At 48.6% G+C, this 26,909-nt stretch overlaps 1 protein-coding gene across 1 annotated transcript; it reads left to right on the top strand.

Moving 5' to 3' along the window:
- On the top strand, nt 1–24,956 carry ppap2d (phosphatidic acid phosphatase type 2D). The gene is made up of 6 exons (XM_083649207.1): nt 1–552; nt 18,314–18,471; nt 18,747–19,033; nt 19,192–19,249; nt 22,853–23,029; nt 23,269–24,956. The coding sequence occupies exons 1-6, from the start codon at nt 342–344 to the stop codon at nt 23,374–23,376; spliced, it is 999 nt and encodes a 332-aa protein (XP_083505333.1). The 5' UTR covers nt 1–341; the 3' UTR covers nt 23,377–24,956.
- Nucleotides 24,957–26,909: the final 1,953 nt, after the last annotated feature.

Below are 26,909 nucleotides of genomic sequence, written 5' to 3'. Positions count from 1 at the left end.
TTCCACTCAGAAGTTTGTTGTAAGTTGTCCTAAGTTCACTCGTTTGTCAATGAGTTTGACGCTGCGTTTTCCCCATATTCCTCCCGATTCGCTTCCACTTTTCCGAGGGAGAAACGTTACCTGTAACGTCACCTTAACCGTTGGCTGGTTAACGTAACGGTTTGTCTGCTGTCAAATGTTCGTTGACATGGATTTGCTGTACCGACGAAGCATGGACTGAAAGTTTGGGAATTTCTTCCAGTGGCTGAAACGTTACCTATATACCTATACGAAAGAGAGACTCGTCGCCAGCACTACAGCAGGGTTTTTTTGTGAAGCTCTCACAAAGTTATTTAGACGAGATGCAAAAGTTAAATTCTACCGGTTCGCACGGCAACACGCTGCCCCGGGACAGTGAACTGCAGCTGCGGTTAGCAGACAACGGTGGACCCGGAGATCAGGCGAGGGAGAACGGCGCTGGGAAGCATTTCCTCCCGCGGCCTGTGGAGGAGAGCTCTTTCTGCACCAAGAGGAAGATGCTAGTCGGCTTGGATGTATTATGTCTTTGTATTGGTAAGAATGTTACCTTGTTTATTTATGTATTCACGTGGTCCTAACTTTAACGTTAGGTAATGGTTAATGGATAATTATCTTCGAAGTTTGGGGCGACTGCAGCCAAGTTCAATTAACACTGTGTTATACATTTTAATGCCAATTTAAATGAACTTCTAAGTTCACTTTCACCCCTATAATGTGGAGTTAAAACGACAGTAGCAGCATCGTGTAGCTAGCATTCTAAGTCTACGTTATAAGTAAGTTATTCACTCCCACTTGATAGTTAAGACATAATAATGTTATTATAGCCTTGAACTGACAACTACCTTAACATTACAAGACTTTTAAAGGGCCTGAAGATCTTCATCCTCTTTCTTTGGCATGCAAACAAGGGCAGAACATAATGTCAACATCAGCTTTGTAGAGCATATTGACTTTTTAGAGGTTAGTAGGAGGTTAGTGAAATTGGCATTTGGAAAAATCACTTTAGGGGGCTAGCTTTGTTTAAGTCCAAATTAAACCAGAGTGAAGCTGCAAAACGTCTTTCCAGAAGAAGTCAAAGCTGTTCAAAAAGTTCAGGTCAATCCCCTGGTGCACGTGGGGGTGGAGAGAGAGGGGGGGGGGGGGGTCAGCTGGCACGATTTGAGTTGTCCCGGGAATTCTCTCGTTGCCATGGTAACCCCCAAAGTTCCCCAGAGAAGAACGTGGGAATTGGGATAAAAACATGCCCTCAATGCTTGAGTTCTCGTGCCGAAAATTACCTCAGTTCATTGTTGGCTTATAGCCTCTCTCACTGAGGATTACTGCATGTCAACCGCAGATTCGCTGTGCTCATCTGGAAGGCTGTTATATGATTCAATAAAACGCATCCAAGAAGCAGTGCACACTTTGGAATATGAGAGGCAGTGGTAGAAGCACACACAAACACGAGGGGACAATATTGCAGCAACAACAGGGCCCAGGGCAGGGTGTGCCACAAACTAATTTAATCTTGTGGTCAAATGGAGTGCTACATAATCACATACAAATGAACAATGGGTTGCATTCAATTCAATAATGGATTAAAGACATCCTTCCTCCTTATATAAAAGTGAGCGAGTGGACTCTGTTTCAAATTTTGTCCCACTGATGTTGTCACAGCACTGATGATGTCACAATGTCTATGACATCACCAGTGATGTCATCAGTGACATCATTATTGACCAAAATCATTTATGACATCACTGATGATGTCATAGGCACTGATGATGTCATAGGCATTGTGACATCATCAGTGACAGTGATGTCATCAGTGATGCGTAGTAGAGCAATTGTGTGCCTGCGCATGCCAATAGGGCAGGCGAGGCCAAGCAGCAGCCGAGCTGCGGGCGGCGAGTCCGAACAGCGGGTGAGCCTGGACGGCACAGTGGCTCAGTGGTTAGCACTGTTGCCTCACAGCAAGAAGGTCCCGGGTTCGAACCCCGGTCCGTCCCAGGTGCTTTCTGTGTGGAGTTTGCATGGTCTTCTCCCCGTGTTCATGTGGGTTTTCTCCGGGTGCTCCGGTTTCCTCCCACCATCAAAGACATGTATGTTAGGGTTCATGCTCTTGTCAGTGCCCCTGACCAAGGCACTGGCAAAAGAACTGGAGTTGGTCCCCGGGCGCTGCACTGCAGCTGCCCACTGCTCCTAGTTCTATGAAGGTTCCTAGTAGAGGATGGGTCAAATGCAGATGATGAATTAAGGATAAAGGATAACTTAACTTAACTTAGAAGGGGTCAATACCCTAGTTTATTACACAAGTGAGTTGTTAACCCTACTGTACCCCATAAACCAGGGGTCCCAAACTGTTTCAGGTCATGGATCCCCATAAATATTAGACCAGAGAGAAACCTCTTTTTGATAAGATTGTGTCAAATTGTTTTATGATTTGGCAACTGAGTGACTGTCATTACCATAGATAGGTGGGATGATAACCACAGTAGAGAAAGTGAGACTTATGCAGTGTTTGTTCTGTAGGCGATTGATTTAGCAGTGGTGCGCCACCACAGCAAGGAAATTACCCCCACTGCTAGGGAAAATGGGACTTAACATTAGTCTTACTAATAAGTGTAGTCCAAAATGTTGTAGGAGCAATTCTTCTTTTTACGATTAAAACAATTTCTGGTACTACAACCTCAACTTGAAACATAACTTGGATCCAAGAGCAACAGAAACAGCATAAAACTCGAATTATCCCCCCAAGCACCACAGCTGTATACAATGACAGAAGAAACACTGCCTACAGTATGATCACAATATAGTGATTATACATTTTCTCAGCCAATTGTATACTGTAGCTATTAACAATAGTGGATTTCTGCTGGAGACCCCCTGGAATCCTCTCAAAGCCGCCGGAAGGTCCCTGGACCACATCTTGGGAACTGCTGTAATTGAACTGAGGCGGTGAAGAGTGGGACAAAATGTTATTTCCGAGGTTTTTAGGAGAGGGCAGGGAACACGGGTGTTGTGTTATCGTGATGGGTTTATCCCGACGGGCCACAAACGGCAGAGAGGCGGAACCCGTCCAGGCAGACAGACAGGTCTGCTGCCTCGCTGGCAGTTAAGCATAGAACCGGCCCGGCAGACAGGCCATGTTATTGCCATGTTATTCCTCCAGCCCTGCAGGTATGCTATTAGCTGATCTTTTTTTGCACACCGCACTTCTCAGCAACTCTGCTCAGTGTTTAGGAAATGTCTCAGCATCAGTCAGCACGGCGGGGGAAATGGTCTCTCAGTTCACCTCAGTCTTAACAGGCAGAATAACTGCCCTCTCGCAGCAAATAGAAATAGCCTGATCTCACCCCTCTTATCCCCCCCCTGCAACTCCATTACGAGTCCGTCACTGTCTGTGAGCCTGGAGCTGCTGGACACAGCTGAGAGGATTTGGAGAGTCGGTGACTTTGTCTTGTGACTGAGTGAGATAGATGTGGAGTGAAGTGAGTTCACCTTGCTCCTGCTCTGGCTGCAGCACTGATTCAATATGGCGGCTTCCCGTCCGCCTGGCTCTTGTCCCGTTAACCACCATGTCTGGCATCTGCGGAGGACTGACCTTGACTCATCTGCGGCTATTTGATAGCACTGAATGCCGGCAGTTATTGGAAATGAACCGGAGCCTTCAGCCAGCTAAACCCTCTCTCATCTTCTCCAACAATATGATTTGTGACTAACCCAATTTTCCCCCCGGAATGCCATCCTCAGATTCCTAAGGCTGGTGACCCGAGTAGTCATCATTCATTTTGTAAAGGGGCTCTTTCACTACTGTAAATTACTGGAATTTCCCCCCAAACCATCCCCCTTTCCTAATTATGTTATCAGTCAAAAGATGGATTCCATTGATTCCGCAGTGTTCCCGAGGTTCTCGCAGCCTCTCCCTGTTTCTTAGTATTCGCCACACGTTTGTGTTGTGACTTGAAGTGAGTGTGGGGCGGCATTGTGGAGAAACTTTAATCTGTCTGTGGAATTCGGGGATATTGAGGACTTTGCGTAAGGCTTTGACTCAGATAACTGCTTTCACTCTGAGCCAACATGGCATGTCTCACATCCTCTGAGTGCAGCAATAAGGCCCGCTTGTTTATGGGGGTGTTCTGACACACAGGGATGACGGATGCCTCACGGAGACGGATCGTTCTGGTTCAGCTCAGTGTCACTATGTTCCATGTAGCCTACTATGGAATACAAATGTCTCAATCTTTTGGTGTGTGTGTGTGTGTGTGTGTGTGTGTGTGTGTGTGTGTGTGTGTGTGTGTGTGTGTGTTAAAGTGTAGTACATAGCCTGCATTCCTGGCGGGCCTGCAGGGCTTTAACAGAGAGAGATGTGTGTCTGTGAGCAGAGTCTGTGCCCCGTGGCCACATCATCTAAGATCTGGCGGTCCAGCCACCCCAGAGGTCAGAGGTCACAGGTTTTTGTCATACCTGCCCAGCATGCTGGGACAGGCCTCCCAGCATGCACTGCTGTCAGCCTCCTGCACAGGTGGTCCTCCTCCCAGCATGCACTGCTGTCAGCCTCCTCCTGCACAGGTGGTCCTCACTCTGTCGTCACCCCAATAAATCCACTTATTGACTCCCTTAAGAGTCATTTGGAAATGATTGCAACACTGAGTGGCACTTGAAAAGGCTATTGGGCCTATACATCTTAGCCTTAGAGGAATATCGTGATTAGCCCTGCTTGCAAAGTTAATAATAATAATAATAATAATAATAATAATAATAATAATAATAATAATAAAGAATTCCATTAGTGGCGTGGTACGATATGAAAATTTCATATCACAATTATCCTGTCCAAAATACTGTAATTGGGATTAACGATATTATCCCGATAATCATCAAAATATGCTTAAAACTCTTAATATGGCACTAACTGGAGTCACTTTACCTTACGTTTTGTTAAGAAACTAATATTTTTATTGCATCATAGGACCAAAAATAATGGATGTAGCCAGCGTGACATCAACCATTGGTTGCCATTATTTTTATTGTTCAAATGTCTTATTATTTTATTATTCACTTTTGCAAATACCATGGCAATTCAAAAATCAATCAGGACTCGTGAGGATATTCACGCTCATGTAACAATATTCATGATTAATTGAAATTCACCACAATAAAATGATCTTGAGTCTGTTTATCACGGTAGACGATAATATCTTAGATTGTCCCACCCCTAATTTCCATAAAAAATAGACAACAAATTATGATGTTGTATAATTGCATAGGTGTGTCTGTGTATGGCGGAAAGTGTATTTTTCTTCAGTAACAGGAGTAAAGGCAAAGCTAGTTTGGAGATACCTGCGTGCTAGGTAGAATGAGTTGATCACTAGACGTGAAGCAGCACGCCAGGAGAAGATGGCTGCTATCTCCCTAAAGGATCAGACACAGAGCGGGAAGGGCTCCCTCTCCCTGCTTATCTCTGCCCTCTCCTGTCCTCCTCCTCTCTCTTTCTTCTCCTTTCTTCAGTCAAATTCCACTTGGGGATGGAAGAAGGTATCCCGGCAGGTGGGGCGCGTGGTGAGGCGTGCAGGCTTGTTTTTGTGTCTGCGTCTTGTGTTTTGGGCGGGTGTTGTGTTTGCGTTCGAAGGTTCTGCTTTCTGTTCAGTTGGCAGCGAAAGCTGTCGAGTGAGACAGGCGGCCGGCATCGTGTCACAACGTGTCGGTGTGCACAGGGCCAGGAATATTAAACCGCCTCCTGTGTGTGTGTGTGTGTGTGTGTGTGTGTGTGTTTACGAGTAGAAGTGCGAGTCTCTCTGTGTGTGCGTCATCATCACGGCTGGTAGCGTTGGCACACTACTACGACGGCTGCCATGTGTCTCGCTTTGTTGACATGTTCGCCGGTCCCATCCCGCACGGCATTAAAGCCCCGATCAGACGCGCGCGCCGAAGTGGCGGAACACGATGGCATTGTGCTGTGGCAGACAGATGGAGGGCCATTAAAAACAGCTCAGTCAAATCATTAGCCAATGGAAAAAGTGATTGCGCTGACTCTCCCTCGTTAAAGTATTAATGCGTCTACTTCCTTTTTGACAGCGCGACAGAGCTTCACGAATCCATTAGCTGCACCCTTCCTGAGACACACTGCACCAGAGCCCATTTGCTGCACTTTGCTGTCGATACGTCTTCACTCATCCATTACCAGAGCCAGAGCCAGAGCCAGAGCCAGGCCAGCCCAGGCCTCAGACACACTAGAGCCAGAGCCAGGCCAGCCCAGGCCTCAGACACACCAGAGCCAGGCCAGCCCAGGCCTCAGACACACCAGAGCCAGAGCCAGCTCAGGCCTCAGACACACCAGAGCCAGAGCCAGGCCTCAGACACACCAGAGCCAGAGCCAGGCCAGCCCAGGCCTCAGACACACTAGAGCCAGAGCCAGGCCAGCCCAGGCCTCAGACACACCAGAGCCAGAGCCAGCTCAGGCCTCAGACACACCAGAGCCAGAGCCAGGCCTCAGACACACCAGAGCCAGAGCCAGGCCAGCCCAGGCCTCAGACACACTAGAGCCAGAGCCAGGCCAGCCCAGGCCTCAGACACACCAGAGCCAGAGCCAGCTCAGGCCTCAGACACACCAGAGCCAGAGCCAGGCCTCAGACACACCAGAGCCAGAGCCAGGCCTCAGACACACCAGAGCCAGAGCCAGGCCTCAGACACACCAGAGCCAGGCCAGGCCTCAGACACACCAGAGCCAGGCCAGGCCAGGCCTCAGACACACCAGAGCCAGGCCAGGCCAGGCCTCAGACACACCAGAGCCAGGCCAGCCCAGGCCTCAGACACACCAGAGCCAGCCCAGGCCTCAGACACACCAGAGCCAGGCCAGCCCAGGCCTCAGACACACCAGAGCCAGGCCAGGCCTCAGACACGCTCAGCTGGGCCACTGTGTGTTGGGGTGGAGGGGGCGAGGGGAGAGCCTGAATGAGGTGGGAGAGCAGACTAGTCGGGTGTGGAGAAGGAGGCTGATGCTTCTGGGTGTTACTGGGAAGAGAGAGATACCGGGCGGGGGGAAGGGGGGGTCTACAGTAGGGGTCAGAGGTCAGGCCTAGGGGCGCCTCAGGGATCTTGTCCACAGCTCTCTGTTTATGTCCTAGTGAGGAAGTAGAACTCTGAGCGGAGAGAGGAAGGCATATAGCTGCAAATGGGCTTTTAATGAGGCAACTGCAGTCTTCTCGTCAGTGAAGGTTCCATAAGTGTCCAGGATGGCCCACAGGTATCTGCAGTAATGAGTGGATAAAGATGTGTACAGCCGTCTTAATACTCAACGCTCGTTAGGCTGAATGGCTCTGGAGGGAGTGGCTTCATATCCAAGTGAGTTCCTACCTGAAGCAATATAGAACCCCTTAGCCCCGCCCTCACGTCTGTTAGAACTAATGACTCGTCCTCTTCTGTCGCCCCCCCCCCCCCCCCCATGTTGAGTCTCAGACAGCTCCCCTTTGGCGCCTAGCGAGCTCCGCTCTGAAGTTGTTCCAACCGCACGTTCCCCACCAAACCCAAAACACACCGTCAGACAGCTGTGAAGCCCTCCACTTTTTCCATACATGCTACCACAATCAGGCTGTTCCATACCTATGACACCCCCCCCCCCCCCACACACACACACACACCCCCCCCGTCCCCCCCCCTCCATCACAACCACAAGCTTGTTTCTGTCTCACATCGCAGACAGCCAGCAGCCACCGCACAACGCCCTTACCTTCACACCACAAACCAGCAGAAAGTTCTCTAGAGGTCGACCTATGCTACGGTACATACTGCAGTGACGGCTCCTTTATGTTCCTGCTGGATCAGACAGGCAGACAGACAGGCCTCCTCAGACCTCACCACTCATGCCCTGAGCTCCAGAGCTCCAGAGCCAAGCTCCAGGAAGCAGGTCAGTGGAGTGTGGAGAGAACACTAGCAGCTGGGGGAAGCATGTCTCCAGTAACAGCAGCAGGGCCGGGCGAGAGAGAGCGCTCCTGCTGCATGGGTGGAAGGTGACGCATCTCATAGACCTAAAAGAATCAGACCAGCTCGTGGGCTGGTTGATCAATGAAATATCACTGGACTTCTGCACAGTAAGTAGTCTGGTAAACCATCCTGATCACAAGAACTCACATTCTGTTTTGTTCTGCCCATCAGTCTGGCCTCCAGCAATTTCCAGAAATTACAAAGTCCACGGGCCAATCAGGGACCTGCCTCGTAGTTGACAACGTAACCGGCCAATCAGGGACGCCGCTGGCAAAACAGCATGGCGGCTCGGAACGAGCAGTAAAGTTAATGTTAGTAGACTAAACACAGTTATTGCAGAAATAGACTCAATAACAACAATTAGTAAACAATAACAAGAGTATGCACACGCGCAGTTACTCGGCAGACGCTGATTGGCTGAAGTTGTTTATCTGTCAAGGCAAGTACTCCCCAGGATGGTTTGAACCAGGCTATAGACCCAATCACCAGGACGCTGCCTTAACAACAACAGCTACTTCCGGGCAGATACCTGCCGATTGATTTAAATTGCGGAGATCACAAACCTGTTTGTGTATTTCTGTTTCAGCGGTAATTCTAACGTTATACCCTAGTTAAACACGCTGGTCCAACCTATCTTGACGTTTTGGTTGTGCTTATTTTATGTACTGTGTTGATAAACCAAATCTACCCAACAGACAGTGACTGACATCTCACCGCCAGTCGGACGAGCTGCTAGTTTTGCGTGATCTCTAGCTGTAATTGTTTTTATTCTGTGGCCCAACAGGTACATTAGGTCTCCAAACTAACGTGAGTGAAAGAAAGTGTTGTTCATGAGATATGAAGGCATCAAACATGCATTTTACACTTAACATTTTCTCTTTATCTCAGGTGTTCCCCGCACCTGTTTGCTCTGCTCCATTCAACTGTATGCCGCAGGCGTTGTCAACCTGGATGTTATTGTAAACAGACATTGTGATTGGACGCTATTGTAAACCGACATTGTGATTGGACGCTAATTGTAAACAGACATTGTGATTGGGTCTATATGCACAGCGTATGTTTTGTGAAGCAGGCGTGCTAATGCTGTGGGGTTACCGTGGCGCCATAAGTGATGGAGTGTGTATCTAAATCAAGAGGGTGGCCCGTCTGTGAGGCGTCATGTGCTGCAGGCAGCAGATGCAGATGATAGCCGTGAAGATCCAGGTGTGTTGTGGCTCCTCGCTCTCTCCAGGCCTCTTTGTTCTTCACTGTGATGACTCTCTTTGTGCTGCCATCAGGGCAGACAAAACAGAGCAGCCAGTTAGAACCATCCAGCCAATTATGGAGAGAGAGAAGAGGGTGTGGGGGGGGCAGCTACTCAACCTCGTCTCCTCTCTCCCTACCACCTGGACCAGCCCACCAAGGAGGTGCTGGGAGAAAAGGTCACACGCATGCACGCACACACGCGCAAACACACACACACACACACACACACACACACACACACACACACACACACACACACACACACACATGCACACAGTCAAACAAACACACATACTGTACATACAAACAAACATACATCACATTTATTAACGCAGTCATTTAAATTTTAATTGGTAGTTTGTGGTGCGACAATCATAAATCACAGCCCTGGTGTGAATGACTTCATCTCCTGTCTGTTACCCGCCTCTGTGTGTGTGTGTGTGTGTGTGTGTGTGTGTGTGTGTGTGTGTGTGTGTGTGTGTGTGTGTGTGTGTGTGTGTGTGTGTGTGTGTGTGTGTGTGTGTGTGTGTGTGTGTGTGTGTGTGTGTGTGTGTGTGTGTGTGTGTGTGTGTGTGTGTGTGTGTGTGTGTGTGTGTGCGCGCGCGCTGCGCTAGAAGATCATACACTCTCATCTGTGACTGCCTCTTCAGACAAAGGCTTCTTTTCTATCCGGTGAAAGATGAAAGACATGGCTCTGGCCTGACTCTACCTGACTCTAACTTGGATCAAGACTAGCTCATGGAGACAGGCCTGTGTGCAAATTATAACGGTGTCAGCCCACAAAGCCAGGCTCTTACACTGCTTCTGTAGGGCCGTTATTTATTAGAATGCTTACAATTAAGATTCAAATATTACAACACTTCTCTGTGATTGAGTTCACCATCTTATTTTTGTGTGAGGTTGACTTAAATATAAACGGGCAGCTTAAAGAGGTGGGAAACGCTGGCATATGTCCTGCAGGTTAGTGAGGGGCCCAGGGAGGTTGGACCAGGACCACCCCTGGAGGGTACTGCAGCAAGCTAGGCTACAGTACTGACGCAGCCCAGCCCCCATGAACCACAGATCAGACAGACTGCAGGCGACAGGGCACTAATAGTCTCTGCTCTAGTCCTCACACAGGAGTAAATGTAGACCTAACCCTGCAGAGTCACATATGATGCTCTAGTCCTCACACAGGAGTAAATGTAGACCTAACCCTGCAGAGTGACATATGCTGCTCTAGTCCTCACACAGGAGTAAATGTAGACCTAACCCTGCAGAGTGACATATGATGCTCTAGTCCTCACACAGTGGCAAATGTAGACCTAACCCTGCAGAGTCACATATGATGCTCTAGTCCTCACACAGGAGTAAATGTAGACCTAACCCTGCAGAGTCACATATGATGCTCTAGTCCTCACACAGTGGCAAATGTAGACCTAACCCTGCAGAGTCACATATGATGCTCTAGTCCTCACACAGGAGTAAATGTAGACCTAACCCTGCAGAGTCACATATGATGCTCTAGTCCTCACACAGGAGTAAATGTAGACCTAGCCCTGCAGAGTCACATATGATGCTCTAGTCCTCACACAGGAGTAAATGTAGACCTAACCCTGCAGAGTCACATATGATGCTCTAGTCCTCACACAGGAGTAAATGTAGACCTAACCCTGCAGAGTCACATATGATGCTCTAGTCCTCACACAGGAGTAAATGTAGACCTAGCCCTGCAGAGTCACATATGATGCTCTAGTCCTCACACAGGAGTAAATGTAGACCTAACCCTGCAGAGTCACATATGATGCTCTAGTCCTCACACAGGAGTAAATGTAGACCTAACCCTGCAGAGTCACATATGATGCTCTAGTCCTCACACAGGAGTAAATGTAGACCTAACCCTGCAGAGTCACATATGATGCTCTAGTCCTCACACAGGAGTAAATGTAGACCTAACCCTGCAGAGTCACATATGATGCTCTAGTCCTCACACAGGAGTAAATGTAGACCTAACCCTGCAGAGTCACATATGATGCTCTAGTCCTCACACAGGAACAAATGTAGACCTAACCCTGCAGAGTGACATATGATGCTCTAGTCCTCACACAGGAGTAAATGTAGACCTAACCCTGCAGAGTCACATATGATGCTCTAGTCCTCACACAGGAGCAAATGTAGACCTAACCCTGCAGAGTCACATATGATGTAGACCTAGCCCTGCAGAGTCACATATGATTGGCTGTGATGAAGCAGATGGGCAGTATAGTGGCTCAGATGTAGGCTAGCTTTAGGCTAGGAGTAGCATGCTGATCTGTCTGGATGCACACAGGCTGTGTTTGCCGTACAGCAGGCTCCAAGCCAACAGAGCTCATTTGGGTCTTTAGTTAGCGGGCTGTGTGCTCCAATGCCTGTCTTTAGGATTGTTTTGTTTCCTGTGGTTTTCTGGCTCCAGGGTGGTTTATTTGGTTGGTTGAGGTTGGTTGGGGTTTTTTTAGGGGGCTGTTGGGGTTTTTGTGGTTTGTTTGGTTGTCTGTTAGCCTGTGTGGCAGTGGGTTTGGTTGTTTGCGTCCAAGTGTGTGTGTGTGTGTGTGTGTGTTAGGGGTACTCTGCTGGTTGAGGCGGGGTCCTGTTTACAGAGTGGGTCCCAGCAGAGCCCAGATCTCTGACCCTCACATTCCAGAACCACCACTAATCGCCTCCGTCTGCTGTTCTCCGCAGAAGAACCCACATCTCTCCTTTCTCCTCCATCGCCCTGTTTCTCTCACCCAGAGGAACCCACATCTCTCCTTTCTCCTCCATCGCCCTGTTTCTCTCTCACCCAGAGGAACCCACATCTCTCCTTTCTCCTCCATCGCCCTGTTTCTCTCTCACCCAGAGGAACCCACATCTCTCCTTTCTCCTCCATCGCCCTGTTTCTCTCTCACCCAGAGGAACCCACATCTCTCCTTTCTCCCCCATCGCCCTGTTTCTCTCTCACCCAGAGGAACCCACATCTCTCCTTTCTCCCCCATCGCCCTGTTTCTCTCTCACCCAGAGGAACCCACATCTCTCCTTTCTCCTCCATCGCCCTGTTTCTCTCACCCAGAGGAACCCACATCTCTCCTTTCTCCTCCATCGCCCTGTTTCTCTCACCCAGAGGAACCCACATCTCTCCTTTCTCCCCCATCGCCCCATTTCTCTCACCCAGAGGAACCCACATCTCTCCTTTCTCCTCCATCACCCCATTTCTCTCACCCAGAGGAACCCACATCTCTCCTTTCTCCTCCATCGCCCCGTCTCTCTCACCCAGAGGAACCCACATCTCTCCGTTTCTCTCACCCAGAGGAACCCACATCTCTCCGTTTCTCTCACCCAGAGGAACCCACATCTCTCCTTTCTCCTCCATCGCCCCGTTTCTCTCTCACCCAAATATACTAACACCCCTCCCCCCTCGCCCGCATCACCCCCATTTGTCAATTTTCTAGCTTCCTGGCCATGCACTTTAGCCTAGTCTTTTTCTTTCACGCTTTATGGACCAGCAGACATAAAGTACAGTATTACTGTATGAAGAAGTACCACCTGCCCCCTCCTCTTTGCCCTGCACCTTTATTCACTTTCTCCATAGCTGCTTTTTGTTTTGCTCATGTTTTCTTTGGGCTTGTTGTTGCTTCTCCTCTCTCACAGGCTCACAGTGAGCTCATTCTGGGCTCTGCTCATAGATGTGTAAATTAGAACCAGAGTTTCTCAGAGTGAGGCGCACATCCCCTCTGCTCTCATTCCCTCTTTTTCTCCTCTTCTCCTCCCTCCCTCCCTCCCTCTTCCTTCCTCCTTTCTTTTCTTTCTTTCTTTCTTTCTTTCTTTCTTTCTTTCTTTCTTTCTTTCTTTCTTTCTGTCTTTCTTTCTGTCTTTCTTTCTTTCTTTCTTTCTTTCTTTCTTTCTTTCTGTCTTTCTGTCCCTTTTGACTCTTTGAAAGCATTCCTGTTTGAGTACCAGGCCCAGGCAGCGAGCAGCACATTTTGGTCTGGCTGTGTGAGCTCTCCTCCCCCCCTCTGGTTCCCCTCGGCAGGCCCGCCTCGCCTGGCTCCTCTGAGCATGTCTTGGCCAGGTGCTGAGGTTTGCTCACAGCTGCCTGACAGATGATGTGAGGGTCTCCGGAGAGCCTTTGTGTCTTGTTGTGAAAAGCCGTAATGCAGTTGTAAAAGCATAGCAGTCAACTGTGACAGCGGGGCTCGCGGTCTGCGTCGTGTGGACGATCCTCTCGGACATATTTCTGTGTTATTATGAGCGCCAAGGAATTTGTCGTGGATCATACTGTGATTGTAAATGAGATTTATTGCGATCTGTATTTGGCGGTCACATTTAGGATTTGACAAGCTTTGTGATTGTGGACGGCTTTGTCACAGTGGAGTTCTTTGATTCACGGCCATTCGAGCTCAATCTGTTGAATGGATTTGATACAAAGATGAGAAAACAATACAAGCCACCAACACTGGCAGGTTTGAGGTCGTAAAACTTGATGGCTCCCATTAAGCGTCCATTTGTGTTGTTGATAATGGTCCAGTAAGAGATCCATCCTCACTAGCAGAACCACACAGCGTGACAGCTTGCTTATTATGACTAATGGGAATTTGCCCATCTTCTGTCCTGACAATGCAGCCAAACATTGATTATGGCCAGAAGACACAGAGAACATTTGATGGATGGAGACACCTCAATGAGACATGGTTAAGATCTGTAGCAAGCCTTTCTAATGTTTCTGAATGTTGGCCATGATACAGTAGCATGTGTCTCGCTGAATGGAACCCCTCTTAATGTAGGCCAAGTGCCTGCAATCTAGAGAACTCCTCTCTGGTCTAGTCTGCCTGTATTGATTGGAGTTGATGTGTGGTGATTGATCACCCATTGAGCAGAGGCCATTGATGTTAAAGGGGTTGCAAGTCTATACAGGCGGGTAAGAGACAGGTTTAGGTCACATCTCTCCAGTCTAGTTGCAAATCCCCACCACCCAGGTATGTATGATACACACACTGATAAAGAGATGAAGATGAAGACCCAGGTATGTATGATACACACACTGATAAAGAGATTAAGATGAAGACCCAGGTATGTATGATACACACGCTGATAAAGAGATTAAGATGAAGACCCAGGTATGTATGATACACACACGCTGATAAAGAGATTAAGATGAAGACCCAGGTATGTATGATACACACACGCTGATAAAGAGATGAAGATGAAGACCCAGGTATGTATGATACACACGCTGATAAAGAGATTAAGATGAAGACCCAGGTATGTATGACACACGCTGATAAAGAGATTAAGATGAAGACCCAGGTATGTATGATACACACGCTGATAAAGAGATTAAGATGAAGACCCAGGTATGTATGATACACACGCTGATAAAGAGATTAAGATGAAGACCCAGGTATGTATGATACACACGCTGATAAAGAGATGAAGATGAAGACCCAGGTATGTATGATACACACGCTGATAAAGAGGTTAAGATGAAGAAAAAGTGCAGCCAGGGAGGAACCAGGAAACTCTCATACAGGATTTTCAGGAGGGAAATAATAGGGGGATCATAAAACGTCCTTAGGAGAACTTCGATTAAGCAATATCACATGAGGGCCAGAGGGGGAGTGCTGTTGTTGGCTAATATCGTCACGAGGTCGTAGGCACGAGGCTGCAGGCCGAGTGCCGAAGATAATCACAATGATTTAGAGCAGCTGTGAAGCGGAGTGATATACACACAGTGCTGTTATCGTGAAATATCAGCACTGCTAGGATCCCTCTTGTCCAATCAGATTGCTCGGCCGGAACTAACTGTTGTATCATATATACAGTATACACTTGTTAGGAATAGGATGACTCCCATCAGACCATCAGTCCTCTGTGATATTTCTGTTCCAACCAGAGCCTGTTTTTTCATAATCCCGTGGTTTCACGAGATTCTCCTGATATTTGTTGTAAAGGCCTGATTACTACTAACCACCAAAACGTCAGGTTATTAGATTATGAACAGATTATTAGATTATGAACGGACGTCACATGATAAATTGTTTTAGCAGGGAGACCTCAAAAAACAACTAGAACCTGGATGTGTGTGTTGTGTCATGAGGTATGTCAGGGTATGAAATGAGGTGCATGTGATGCTGTAGACGTGGCGGGGAGGGGGGCGAGTGAGAGATCAGGGTCAGATGAGAGAGATTTCCTATCTCTCTCTCTCTCTCTCTCTCTCTCGTCAAAGCCTCTGCTATCTGCCTACAACGTGTTCCTCTCCCTCCCTCCCTCCCTCCCTCCCTCCTCTCCCTCCCCCCCTCGCTCTGTCTGCTCTGAAACTGTCTTAAAGAGGACAAGCTTTTATCAGTGTTTTGTCTTTCTGTGAGGCCAACATGACTTCCCTTCTCTGTGGAGGTCACCACCACCAACACACGCTGTTGACTGACTGCACTGTAACTTACTACTCAGTCCAGTCCGCTTGACTCCGCCCGCCCAGCCATATCTCAGCTGTAGTCACACAGCTGTTAGCAGTTGCCACTTCAGCTCTGTGTTTTGTGCGCTGATAGGCTCACGCCCCCCCCCCCCCCCCCCCCCCCCCACATGATCCATGGTAAAACAGCTCTGTGCCTGCCTGCTGTGCCGTTGTTTTCCTATAGGGGGCAGCGGTGCCACCCAACTATAATGTGGCAGTGCTGCCCCTTGGCATCGCGAATTTGCCAGTGTGCTCAAAGTTCAGATTGTTTCAACTTTGACCTACTTACCGCCTGCCTTTCTCTGCTCTACCTCGTGGTGAGAGAGGAGAGGGTTGCTTATCATGTGAAGGCAGCTTCAGTTCAGAGCCACAGATATCTGCAACTCTGGATATCCCAGTTGCTTATCAGTTCATTGATGATGAATGAGTATGGGTGCGTTATTCACTGACTGACTGTTCGTGTTATGGCACCCTCTCAATTACCCCCGTGGATTAAATGTCCCTAATAAAACATGCATTTCTCAATGGGGTTGTGTGTCTTAGAAGTTGTGTTTCCATTACCCTCAGAAATGCGCAAAATCTAAATATCGCAATAGAGATTGGGTAATGGAAACACGTGAATTTCGAAAAACCTCCCAAATATCGCAAAAAGTTTTTTCGCTCTCATGAGGTGGTTTTTCAGACGTGTCGATATAGCAGTTTATCGCAAAAGTGTAATGGAAACACATTTTTCGCATTTGCACGTCATGTGACCCATATTATCCCTTGGAAAAGGAGCGGAAAATAAGTTTGGTAAGTAAGGTTCGATAGCCGTGTCAAAACCTCCGCAGCAAGTGGAAAACTTTGAAGCAACGCTACCTAGCAGAAAGACGAGTGTTGTGCAAAAGCGTAGCCGGGCAAATTAGATAATGTTTAATGGCAGAAATCGGTCCATGGTGACAGCTGCCTGTGTGCGCGCATTTGGCACAGCGGCGAGATGAGAGGATGAAAAGCACACACTGGTGCGGTGGTGCTGTCTGAAGTGAATACAGTGACTGTGAGTAGGCTAATACATTGCACACGTTTCAGGTGCAATTATAGAACCAAATCAGCCTTTTCCCCCCTCCATCTCTAAATCGGACCAGTTGTAGGCTATTAGGCTACCTTTTTTCCTCTGCCTGTCGCGCTGACTGCATTCACGCAGCCAGCAACATTTTGCGACTCATTTTCTTTTGAATTGATAATCAGGCTCGTTTATATGCATTGTAACTTCATGTTGGGATTTCCATTGACCATTGGTTGGATTTGAGCATGCAGGGGACGGGATATGGGGCAGATCCCCGTGCGTAATCACTGTGGCAGCTGCTGCAACGGGGAATCACTCAAACGCAACTTCAATGGAAACGCCTACAAGTCGCAATTGTACATTGTCGAAGTTGTAGAAATATCGCAATTCTTTTGCGAAAAACTGTAATGGAAACACAGCTACTGTGTGTGTGTGCACATGCCTGCGTGCATATGAGAGTGTCTGTACGCACGCGTGTGTGTGTGTGTGTGTGTGTGTGTGTGTGTGTGTGTGTGTGTGTGTGTGCGTGCGTGCGTGCGTGCGTGCGTGCGTGTGTGTGTCATGTTAGCCTGCATGGAAGAGTGTGTCCTCTGCTCGTCTCAGTCACGTAGTCTTGAGTGTTTGTGCTTGGGTCTGTTCCAAGCAGCCAGCAGGCTCTGGGATGACAGAGAGAGGACCAGCAGAGAGGTTAATGATTAGTCCCCATGTCCCCTCAGCATTCCGCGGGGTGACGAGGGGACATGGGATAAGGGACAGGAGAATGCAGGAGGCCGAGGCTGTGAGGGGACATCTATCAGTTGGAAGTACAGCTGCCAAGCTCACAGCCCTCGGCTCGCGGGACCAAAAACACCCCCTCTCTGTTAGAAAGTTGCACAACTCTAACTCTTACCCACTGAACTTTCACCATCTGCCTGTGTGAGCTTTGTTTGTTTAAGTGGGCCGGACCTTGACCCACCTACGCCCGCTCGCTACGGAATTCTTTTAATTGGTGACTAAGGCGGAAATGATAGAGAACATTTCAGTAGAACAGTTGTTAATATAGGTGAGATAGACTGGAAATAAAGGTCGGTGTTTGTTCTGCCGTGGAACACTGCTGCATTGTTTTCCTCTTCCTCCACGCTGTTTATTGTCTTACTGTAAAACCTGCTTTTCACACACTGCAATTTTCTGCCTAATACACTGTGTAAATCCCTCTCTGATCCTTTCTTCTGCTCCGTCATGTCCCTCTCTCATGTCCTTCTGTCTGTCTTCTCCCCGTCTCCCTGCCTCTCTGGTGGAGGTAGCTATGTGAGGAATGCTAGATCCCGGAGGAATCTGAAAATCCTGTCAGCAGATGACTGACACACACTCGTAAAAAGCTTGCCCCCTCCTTGTGTTGCGCTCAGAGCACATGAGGCAGGAGAAGGGCACCTTTGTGCTAGCTAGCCGGCTCGCTGTACCAACTCTCCCTGTCTCTGTCTCTGTCTCTGTCTCTGTCTCTGTCTCTGTCTCTCTTTGATCCTTCATGCACAGTCAGACCACATGCTCCCAGACATTCATCAAGCCATCTTTTGTTTCCTCCTGGCTAAGCTCCGCTCTCCTCCTCTGCTCCATCTCACCAGCCTCCATCCCATTCTTTGCGTGCGAGTTGAAGGCGGTGACGCCGTACAGGCGGGGCTTCTTCTGCGGCGACGCCAGCATCACCTACCCCTACCTGGAGAGGGAGGCCATCCCCGACGTCCTGCTCATCGCCGGGGGCATCGTCATCACTGGCCTTACGGTGAGACTCTCAAACTCATGGACGTGATGTTGGAATATATGTTTTCATGAAGTATTGGGACAATGCTTTTAGTATTTTTATTTCTTTTTTAAAAAGGATATTGAACATTTAAACGTGACAACACGTACCTCAAAACACAAGGTGTTACAGTTACGAAGGGTCCATTATAATAATGTGTACTTGCTGTCCGTCTGTATGTATACTAATGTAAACAGACAGTGCACACTTATCTAACTAAGCACCCCTATCTCTCCTATGTTTTCCTCTCCTCTCAGATCGCGCTGGGCGAGTGCTACCGCGTGCGTTTCCGGGGCGTCCACTCGCGGGCCTTTGTGCGCAACCGCTACGTGTCGTGCCTGTACAAGGAGCTGGGCAGCTTCCTGTTCGGGTGCTGCGTGGGTCAGTCCCTCACCAATATGGCCAAGCTCAGCGTGGGCCGCCTGCGACCCAACTTCATGTCCGTCTGCAACATCACCTACGCCTCCATCAACTGCGTCCCGGGCAGCTACGTGTCCCAGGTCACCTGCAGGCAGCCCAAACACAAGATGGTGGAGGAGGCTAGGTCAGTGGCGTGTGTGTGTGTGTGTGTGTGTGTGTGTGGGGGGGGGGGGCATGTTTGTGTTCAGAGATTATTTTGTTTGTTGACAAAGGGCGGGGCATCGTTTGATTCATGGAGTTAACGAGTAATCCTCTGCATCTTCTATCCATCTTCTCTTTCAGGAAGTCCTTTTTTTCGGGCCATGCTTCGTTTGCAATGTACACCATGCTCTACCTGGCAGTAAGTAACCCCTACCTTATGAACACACACACACACACACACACACACACACACACACACACACACACACACACACACACAACAATACAACTGGTATGTGACCTGAGCATTCACCTGCGCTCACGCTTGTGTAATTATTGGGTTGTGTGTTTACAAGGGAATAGGACGGCCCTGACTTTCACTCCAGTTACTTTCACTCCAGTTACTTTCACTCCAGTTATTGGAGACAATACCAGGTATTCAATCCCAGGAGGCTGAAGAATGCTGCGTGCCAAGATCAACACGCTGATGCACCCCGAGACATGTGCCGTTACATGCTAATTGCGCGGGCGCACGTCTTTGAGAACAGAGATTCTCAGAAGGCATCCGGCTTCAAACTGAAAGGGTTCGAGAGGCCGAGAGAGAGAGAGACAGAGAGAGAGAGACAGAGAGAGAGAGAGAGAGAGACAGAGAGACAGAGAGAGAGACAGGGAGGAAGAGAGAGAGAGAGAGAGACAGAGAGAGAGAGACAGAGAGAGAGAGAGAGACAGAGAGACAGGGAGGGAGAGAGACAGAGAGAGAGAGAGAAAGACAGGGAGAGAGAGAGAGAGAGAGAGAGACAGGGAGAGAGAGAGAGAGACAGAGAGAGAGAGACAGGGAGGAAGGGGATCGGGGGAGTCGAGAATGAGGAAGAATGTGTTCCAGGGGGAACATGAATAGATGAAGAGGCACGCAGACAGAAGAGGCCTTGTTGTGGGTCTGCTTTAGGAGAGCGGGGGGGGGGGGGGGGGGGGGGGAGGCTGAGTACGCCTGCTGAGAGATGGACAAGCTTCTTTCAGCAAGAGACACCCTCAACTCTCCCATGGCTTCATCTCTCTCCCCTCACACTGCATACAGCCTCCCCCATGGCTTCATCTCTCTCCCCTCACACTGCCCAGCCTCCCCATGGCTTCATCTCTCTCCCCTCACACTGTACTGCCCAGCCTCTGCCATGGCTTCATCTCTCTCCCCTCACACTGTACTGCCCAGCCTCTGCCATGGCTTCATCTCTCTCCCCTCACACTGCACTGCCCAGCCTCCCTCATGTCTTCATCTCTCTCCCCTCACACTGCACACAGCCTCCCCATGGCTTCATCTCTCTCCCCTCACACTGCACTGCCCAGCCTCCCCCATGGCTTCATCTCTCTCCCCTCACACTGCACTGCCCAGCAGTTGCGGGTGCATTGTGAAGGACAAACGACAGTTGTTAGAGAGAGAGAGAGAGACAAAATGCACATCGTCCGCAATATGTCTGCATTCCTCATGTTGTTCCTCCTCAGAACTCTGAAATTATCGTTTTTAACGGGGCCAACATGTTTTCTTGTACACAACTGAAATGAGTGAAATGAAGTGAAGCAGATGTTGCTGTAGACATTTCAAAGAGCAGAGAAAAGCCATTGAAAACCGCTGCCTCCCCCCTCTTCATTTGAACACCCCCCCCCCCCCCCTCTATAGAGGCCCAAATGAAAAGCAACCCCTCTCGGCCCAGAGAGGGTGAGACAAGGACGAGTAGGGGGAGATAGAACCAGAGGAGTGCTGAAGAGCAGATGAGTGGCCCAGAAAAACAAGGGCCTCAGTCTTTGCTACCCCTGTTCTCTCTCTCTCTCTCTCTCCATCTCAACTCATCGTCATTCTCACACATGCACACACACACACACACACACACATTGCACGCATACACGCACACACACGCACAGCCAGCCTCCTGTGTGTGAGGTCGCTGCTGGCTAGTGTTTCAGCAGACTGTATCCAGCCTGGAGAGAATGCGTCTCTAACCTGTAGCTACACGCCACCCGGGCCTTGGCCAGCTGCTGCTGGGGTTGCAGGCAGGAAGAGTGACACCTGCTCTCAGTCAGGAGGGGGCGAGGGAGAGCAGGAATGTAGGCCACGTTCTCCCCCAGCGGTGGACGGGCCCAGACACACTTCCAGCCACCTCATAAACATAGCATCTGCATCATGCTCGCCCTGTGGCCCTATTTTTTACACACACACACACACACACACACACACACACACACACACACACACACACACACACACACAATAGTCTATTGATGAGGGATGTGAGGGGATGATACCCCCTTGAAATATTTTTTTTTAAATCAAAAACCATCCCCACTGCCACCCCCTTTCAGTGTCTGCTCTTTATGGCACAAAGATATCATTTTATCAAGAATTGTGTGAGCCAGTTTTTATTGCGTGTTTTTTATTGGCTGATGGCACAGCAAAACCTGCAATGTGGCTATGACACTTTGAGGATATTATTTTGGCAATTATAAACGGGCTGGTGGGCAGGTACAGCTCTGGGACTTATTCAAAAAAGAGAAGAAAACTACATAACATCAGCACAGTCAGGATGATTATTCTCTATTATAGAAAATAATAATTTAGCCTACACTGTGGCGGGGGGAAAGAGAAACAGAGATTAGATAGCTAGTTGCCATTTTAACACCAAAATGATATAATAATAATAATGATAATAATAATAAACATTAGGCCATACATCAGGCCTCGACGGGATGTTGCAACAAAATAAATTGCAAGTCAAGATCTATTTGACTGCTATTAGAATTTTATTGTTGAGCTGGCAGGAAATAATTGTCCAAGAGAGGAAGCCCTTTGTGTGTCCTTCTCACGTAAGCCCAAATCAAATTTGACTCAGGACTTAGAGCACAAAGGCGTTTACTTTAGTATCTGCTGTACTTTCTGCAGTGGCTCATCATCTACATTTGCCTGGGTAATCTGTGGTAGTCAAAGAAACAGATAACTGCTAAGACTGAAACAAATGTAAACACACACACACACACACACACACACACACACACACACACACACACACACACACACACACACATCAGGTTCAGGTTGATGTTTTCATAGATGATGCAGCAGAGGCAAAGCAAGCAGGAGAGGATGCAAAGCGAGCACGAGTAGAGGTTTGATAACTATAAATTTACAGTTTGGATATGATAAAAGTGCCATGAATAATTTGAATATTAAGATATGTTGAGTTACACTTGATTGTATTATCTGTATTTGACCTATCCTAACTACGTAGAAGCAGTGGGCAGCCACAGTGCAGCATCTCCTGGGCAGGAGTGTCCGATACCTAACTAACATCTCTAACTTTGCATGTCTTTTGAATCTAGAATTACCTTTGTGCTGTCACAGTACAAATTCAACAAAAGGGTGAACAGCTGGTCCTCCACCCTCCACACTGTCTTTGTCACTATTAAATTGTTTTGACCTGAATGTAAGACCTGACCATCCCCCTTAAAATGTGCGTAGAGATGGACTATTCCACACGCATATGCATTCTCTGCTGTAGTGCTGATAGTGGGGGAGACGGCTGAGCATGGAGGGAAATGGTGTTAAGGTCGTGTTAATGGACTCCCTCTTTGTCCCTGTGGCTAGGAGACTGTGTGGGTGTGCGTGTTGCACTCTTAAGTGCACTCAGTCTAGTTGTGTGCGTGTTGGGCAAGTGTCTGTCTGCGGGGCAAACGCCCACAGGGGAACACTTCTTTTGTCGTAACCCTAAACTCACTCTAACAACAGCAATATGACACTCTTCCTCTTGTCTGCCAGTTCTACCTGCAGGCGCGGTTATCGTGGCGAGGAGCTCGGCTGCTCCGCCCACTGTTGCAGTTCCTCCTGGTGCTGATCGCCATCTACACCGGCCTGAGCCGCATCTCCGACTACCGCCACCACCCCTCCGACGTGCTCACGGGCTTCATCCAGGGAGGCCTCACCGCATACTGGGTGGTACGTCCAAAATCAACTGGTGTCTAAATATCTACTTTCTGAATGACTGTTATCTCTGTCTTCACAGTGTTTGTTTCTGTCTGCTGTCTGTTGGCCGGGTTCGCTTAAACAATAGGCCTCTTCCCTCGTTTCCCTGCCTCTGATCGCCCCTCTCTCTGTTGATAAAGAATACATGACTGACAGCGCGTGTGGTCCGCGTACACTTCCTGACATGTGACCTGTGTCTTCTGTGCCCGTAGGCCTTCCACATCTCGTCCATGTTTAAGCCCTGCGCCCGTCCAGACCTGTCTCCCGCCAGCCTCGCCACCCTGGAGAGCCCTCTGTCCAGCCAACAGACTGTCTGTTAGCAGCCACACGCCACCATCCAGGAATCAGCAAGACAAGAGAGACTGCAGAGAGACAGGAAGAGTTAGCACAGGTGAGCAGTGGATAGAGAGAGAGAGACAGAGAGAGAGAGGGAGAGAGAGAGGGAGAGAGACGAACCCTTGTGTCTGAGAAAGGGAACCATTCTACAAGGGAGAGGGATACCCTGATTTAAAGGTGATAAGAGTACAATCTAACACATGCATGCTCTATGGGGCATACTGATACACATACAACACTACAGTCATTATGCTTCTCTAATTAACACACGTGACACACACATCATGTAACACACACGCACACACACACATACACACAGACACAGACACACGCACACACGTGAAATCCAAGAAGCACACTTGACTATAAGTCAAACCCGTCCAGTGAGAAGAGCTGCATAGCAATATTACAGATATTTTTTATATATGAATAAAATATATATACAAATGTTTTTTTTATTTTTCACGTGGATTTTTAGAAGCTGCTAACGTTGTCGCTAATCCCCAGTTTTGAGTCGAACCTTCTTCTGTGATGGAGACCTTTGCAATAGGTTAGCTTTCAAAGCAACAGCGGTCTCGGTGAGAGAGGAGAGAGCGCCAGCCTCCTCCTCTCTCTGATCCTCTGTGACGGCTGTGAACTGTGACGCCAGCACACCTCAGATGTACAGTACAGACAGCTCCGTGTCTGCCCGGTGACAGAACCGGCAGTGTTAAGGAACAAGCACTGGCTCCACGCACTCTCTCCATCCTTACCTTCAGTGACCCGATGTGTCACCACCGCTCCATTCAGACCGGGCCTGCCTTTTACTTCACCAGAACTAAACAATAACCTGCTCACGGACAAACACAACAAAACAGTATTTGTGCTGTAACACAATGTTATCTTTCTTTCTCGAGTAACCTAGGAAGTGATGCGGAGGACTCTGATTTCCCAGGGTACGCCCTGTCCCCCCCCCCCCCTCAGTTCCCCTTTCTGTACTAACCACTTTGTGTCTCAGAGGCGGAGGTTTGACTGAACTTTTGTAACCTTTGACCTTTGCCCCTGAACCCCCAATCTCTGAGCTGCACCTTGAATGATGCCACTCTAACAGGAGAGCCGGGCGTGGCGGTGGCCCCAGCGGCTCTCCTGTGTATCTTTATTAATAGCACTTGAACGTAATGGAACCTTCTAATTGTAATCAATATTATATATTTTATCTAAAGTTTGAATAATCAGTGTTTATTTCTTCTTTATGTCAGACTCATACAGTATATGTTTGTTTTCGTTTCTCCCTCCAAATGATTATTCAAATTGAATGTAAATAGTTATGTCATTTTATAAACCACACAGAATTTCAAAAGTATTAGTGCCATTTTTGGACAGTTTTTACATGTTTATGTAAGTGTTTTTGCTGTTTTTATTTACCTTTATGTTGATCAGGTACGGAGAGTTGGTATTTTATCTATTGTTGTAACTACTAGACTGAGCCAGAGATATTATCAGAAAGCTATATTGTTTGTTTCCAGTTATTGTTTGTTTGTTTGTGTCTCGTCTGTGAATGAAAGGCGGAAATAACCACTGTACTCAAAACCAAACCAATAAAATGAATGTTGAATGTTTTTAACATCTCATGTCTGCTGTTATTTCTGTCAACAAACTGAATAGTACGACGCCACAGCCCCCGTCATGCCTACAGACACACGTACTCAATCTCACTGTCACAATATTTATGTCATCTCGGTAGACTCCAGGGAGTTGGCAAAATAAGCCATTATAAGCCATGAGCCAATCACACGCAGGAGACAGGACACCATGAGGAGGTTAGGGAATATGAGTCCAAGCAACATCTAAACACTGAAATGATAAGTGATTTAACCTCTTTGTTTTGGGGCGCTTCCACCCCAGCGCCCCCCCCCTAGTTTACTTCATCACTACAGCTCTCTGCCCTTGTTTCCTGCTCACCCCTTCCTCACGTTGCCCCTTCTCTGCACTCAGTCCTTTTGGAGTGCAGTGGAGCGTGATGGGCTGTTTCAGGGGGTCATGCTGCCATGGTGATGCATGGCCAGATAGCTACAGGCCGGGGAGATGGAGGCATTTTCTTTCACTTCTTTATTCTCTCTCTCCCATCCACTTCCAGGCTGAGTGAGGAGAAGAAAAGGCAGCCCCCGATCAGACGCGAGAGAGGGAGAGCTCTGCAGTAATGTGTGTGTGTGTGTGTGTGTGTGTGTGTGTGTGTGTGTGTGTGTGTGTGCGCGTGCATAGCGCTGAGGTAAGGGGGGCAGAGGAGCAGGGGAAAGGAAAGGGGGTCCAGTAATGAAGTGGAGCAGTTTGGCGGAGCAGATGGGGCGGTGGGGTGGGGGAGCGAGCGAGGAAGATGGGCGTGGGGCTGCAGGGTGGGAAGGAATGCGATGGCGGTTTTCAGGCCTGTTTAGTTTCATAATACTGTAGCTAGGCAGACACATTTCATTCCTGAGCAACGCACAGTATATGCCCGTGCTTGTGCGACACTGACAGACACTCGTCTATCTACTCGTCTGCCTGGCTCTTTGTCTTTGCTATTGTCTTATGTTTAGTTTTGTGTCACTGAGAGTTCGGGTGCCCCACTGAGGCTTAGCATACACACCCTGTCAAACGTGACATCTCGTTTACACTGCGCACGGAGTCTTCCTCACTAACCGCTTTGCCCTAATGCTAATGAATGGGGCCCGACAAGCAGAGGCAGATTCTGTGTGTTCAGATCAGCTCGGGACGGGCGTGCAGGCAGAGGCCTCACTGTTTAAACCAGTGCGACTGTGCACACAGTGAGAACACTAGGCCAGGCATGGTCATTTAGCTAGACTGTGCACACAGTCAGAACACTAGGCCAGGCATGGTCATTTAGCTAGACTGCACACAGTCAGAACACTAGGCCAGGCATGGTCATTTAGCTAGACTGTGCACACAGTGAGGACACTAGGCCAGGCATGGTCATTTAGCTAGACTGTGCACACAGTGAGGACACTAGGCCAGGCATGGTCATTTAGCTAGACTGTGCACACAGTCAGAACACTAGGCCAGGCATGGTCATTTAGCTAGACTGTGCACACAGTCAGAACACTAGGCCAGGCATGGTCATTTAGCTAGACTGTGCACACAGTGAGGACACTAGGCCAGGCATGGTCATTTAGCTAGACTGTGCACACAGGCAGAACACTAGGCCAGGCATGGTCATTTAGCTAGACTGTGCACACAGTCAGAACACTAGGCCAGGCATGGTCATTTAGCTACATGTAGACTGTGCACAGTCAGAACACTAGGCCAGGCATGGTCATTTAGCTACATGTAGACTGTGCACACAGTGAGGACACTAGGCCAGGCATGGTCATTTAGCTAGACTGTGCACACAGTGAGGACACTAGGCCAGGCATGGTCATTTAGCTAGACTGTGCACACAGTCAGAACACTAGGCCAGGCATGGTCATTTAGCTAGACTGTGCACACAGTCAGAACACTAGGACAGGCATGGTCATTTAGCTAGACTGCACACAGTGAGGACACT

This window comes from Poromitra crassiceps (assembly GCF_964638095.1).
Source record: "Poromitra crassiceps genome assembly, chromosome: 13".
Classification (NCBI taxonomy): Eukaryota; Metazoa; Chordata; class Actinopteri; order Beryciformes; family Melamphaidae; genus Poromitra; species Poromitra crassiceps.
This window is presented reverse-complemented; position numbering and strand designations above follow the sequence as displayed.

What these genes read in the sequence shown, in the direction of transcription:
- ppap2d (XM_083649207.1), top strand. Translation starts at nt 342, where the DNA reads ATGCAAAAGTTAAATTCTACCGGTTCGCACGGCAACACGCTGCCCCGG. An exon ending in AAGATGGTGGAGGAGGCTAG is followed by an intron (nt 19,034 to 19,191) that starts GTCAGTGGCGTG and finishes CTTCTCTTTCAG; the next exon opens with GAAGTCCTTTTTTTCGGGCC. An exon ending in ACACCATGCTCTACCTGGCA is followed by an intron (nt 19,250 to 22,852) that starts GTAAGTAACCCC and finishes CTTGTCTGCCAG; the next exon opens with TTCTACCTGCAGGCGCGGTT.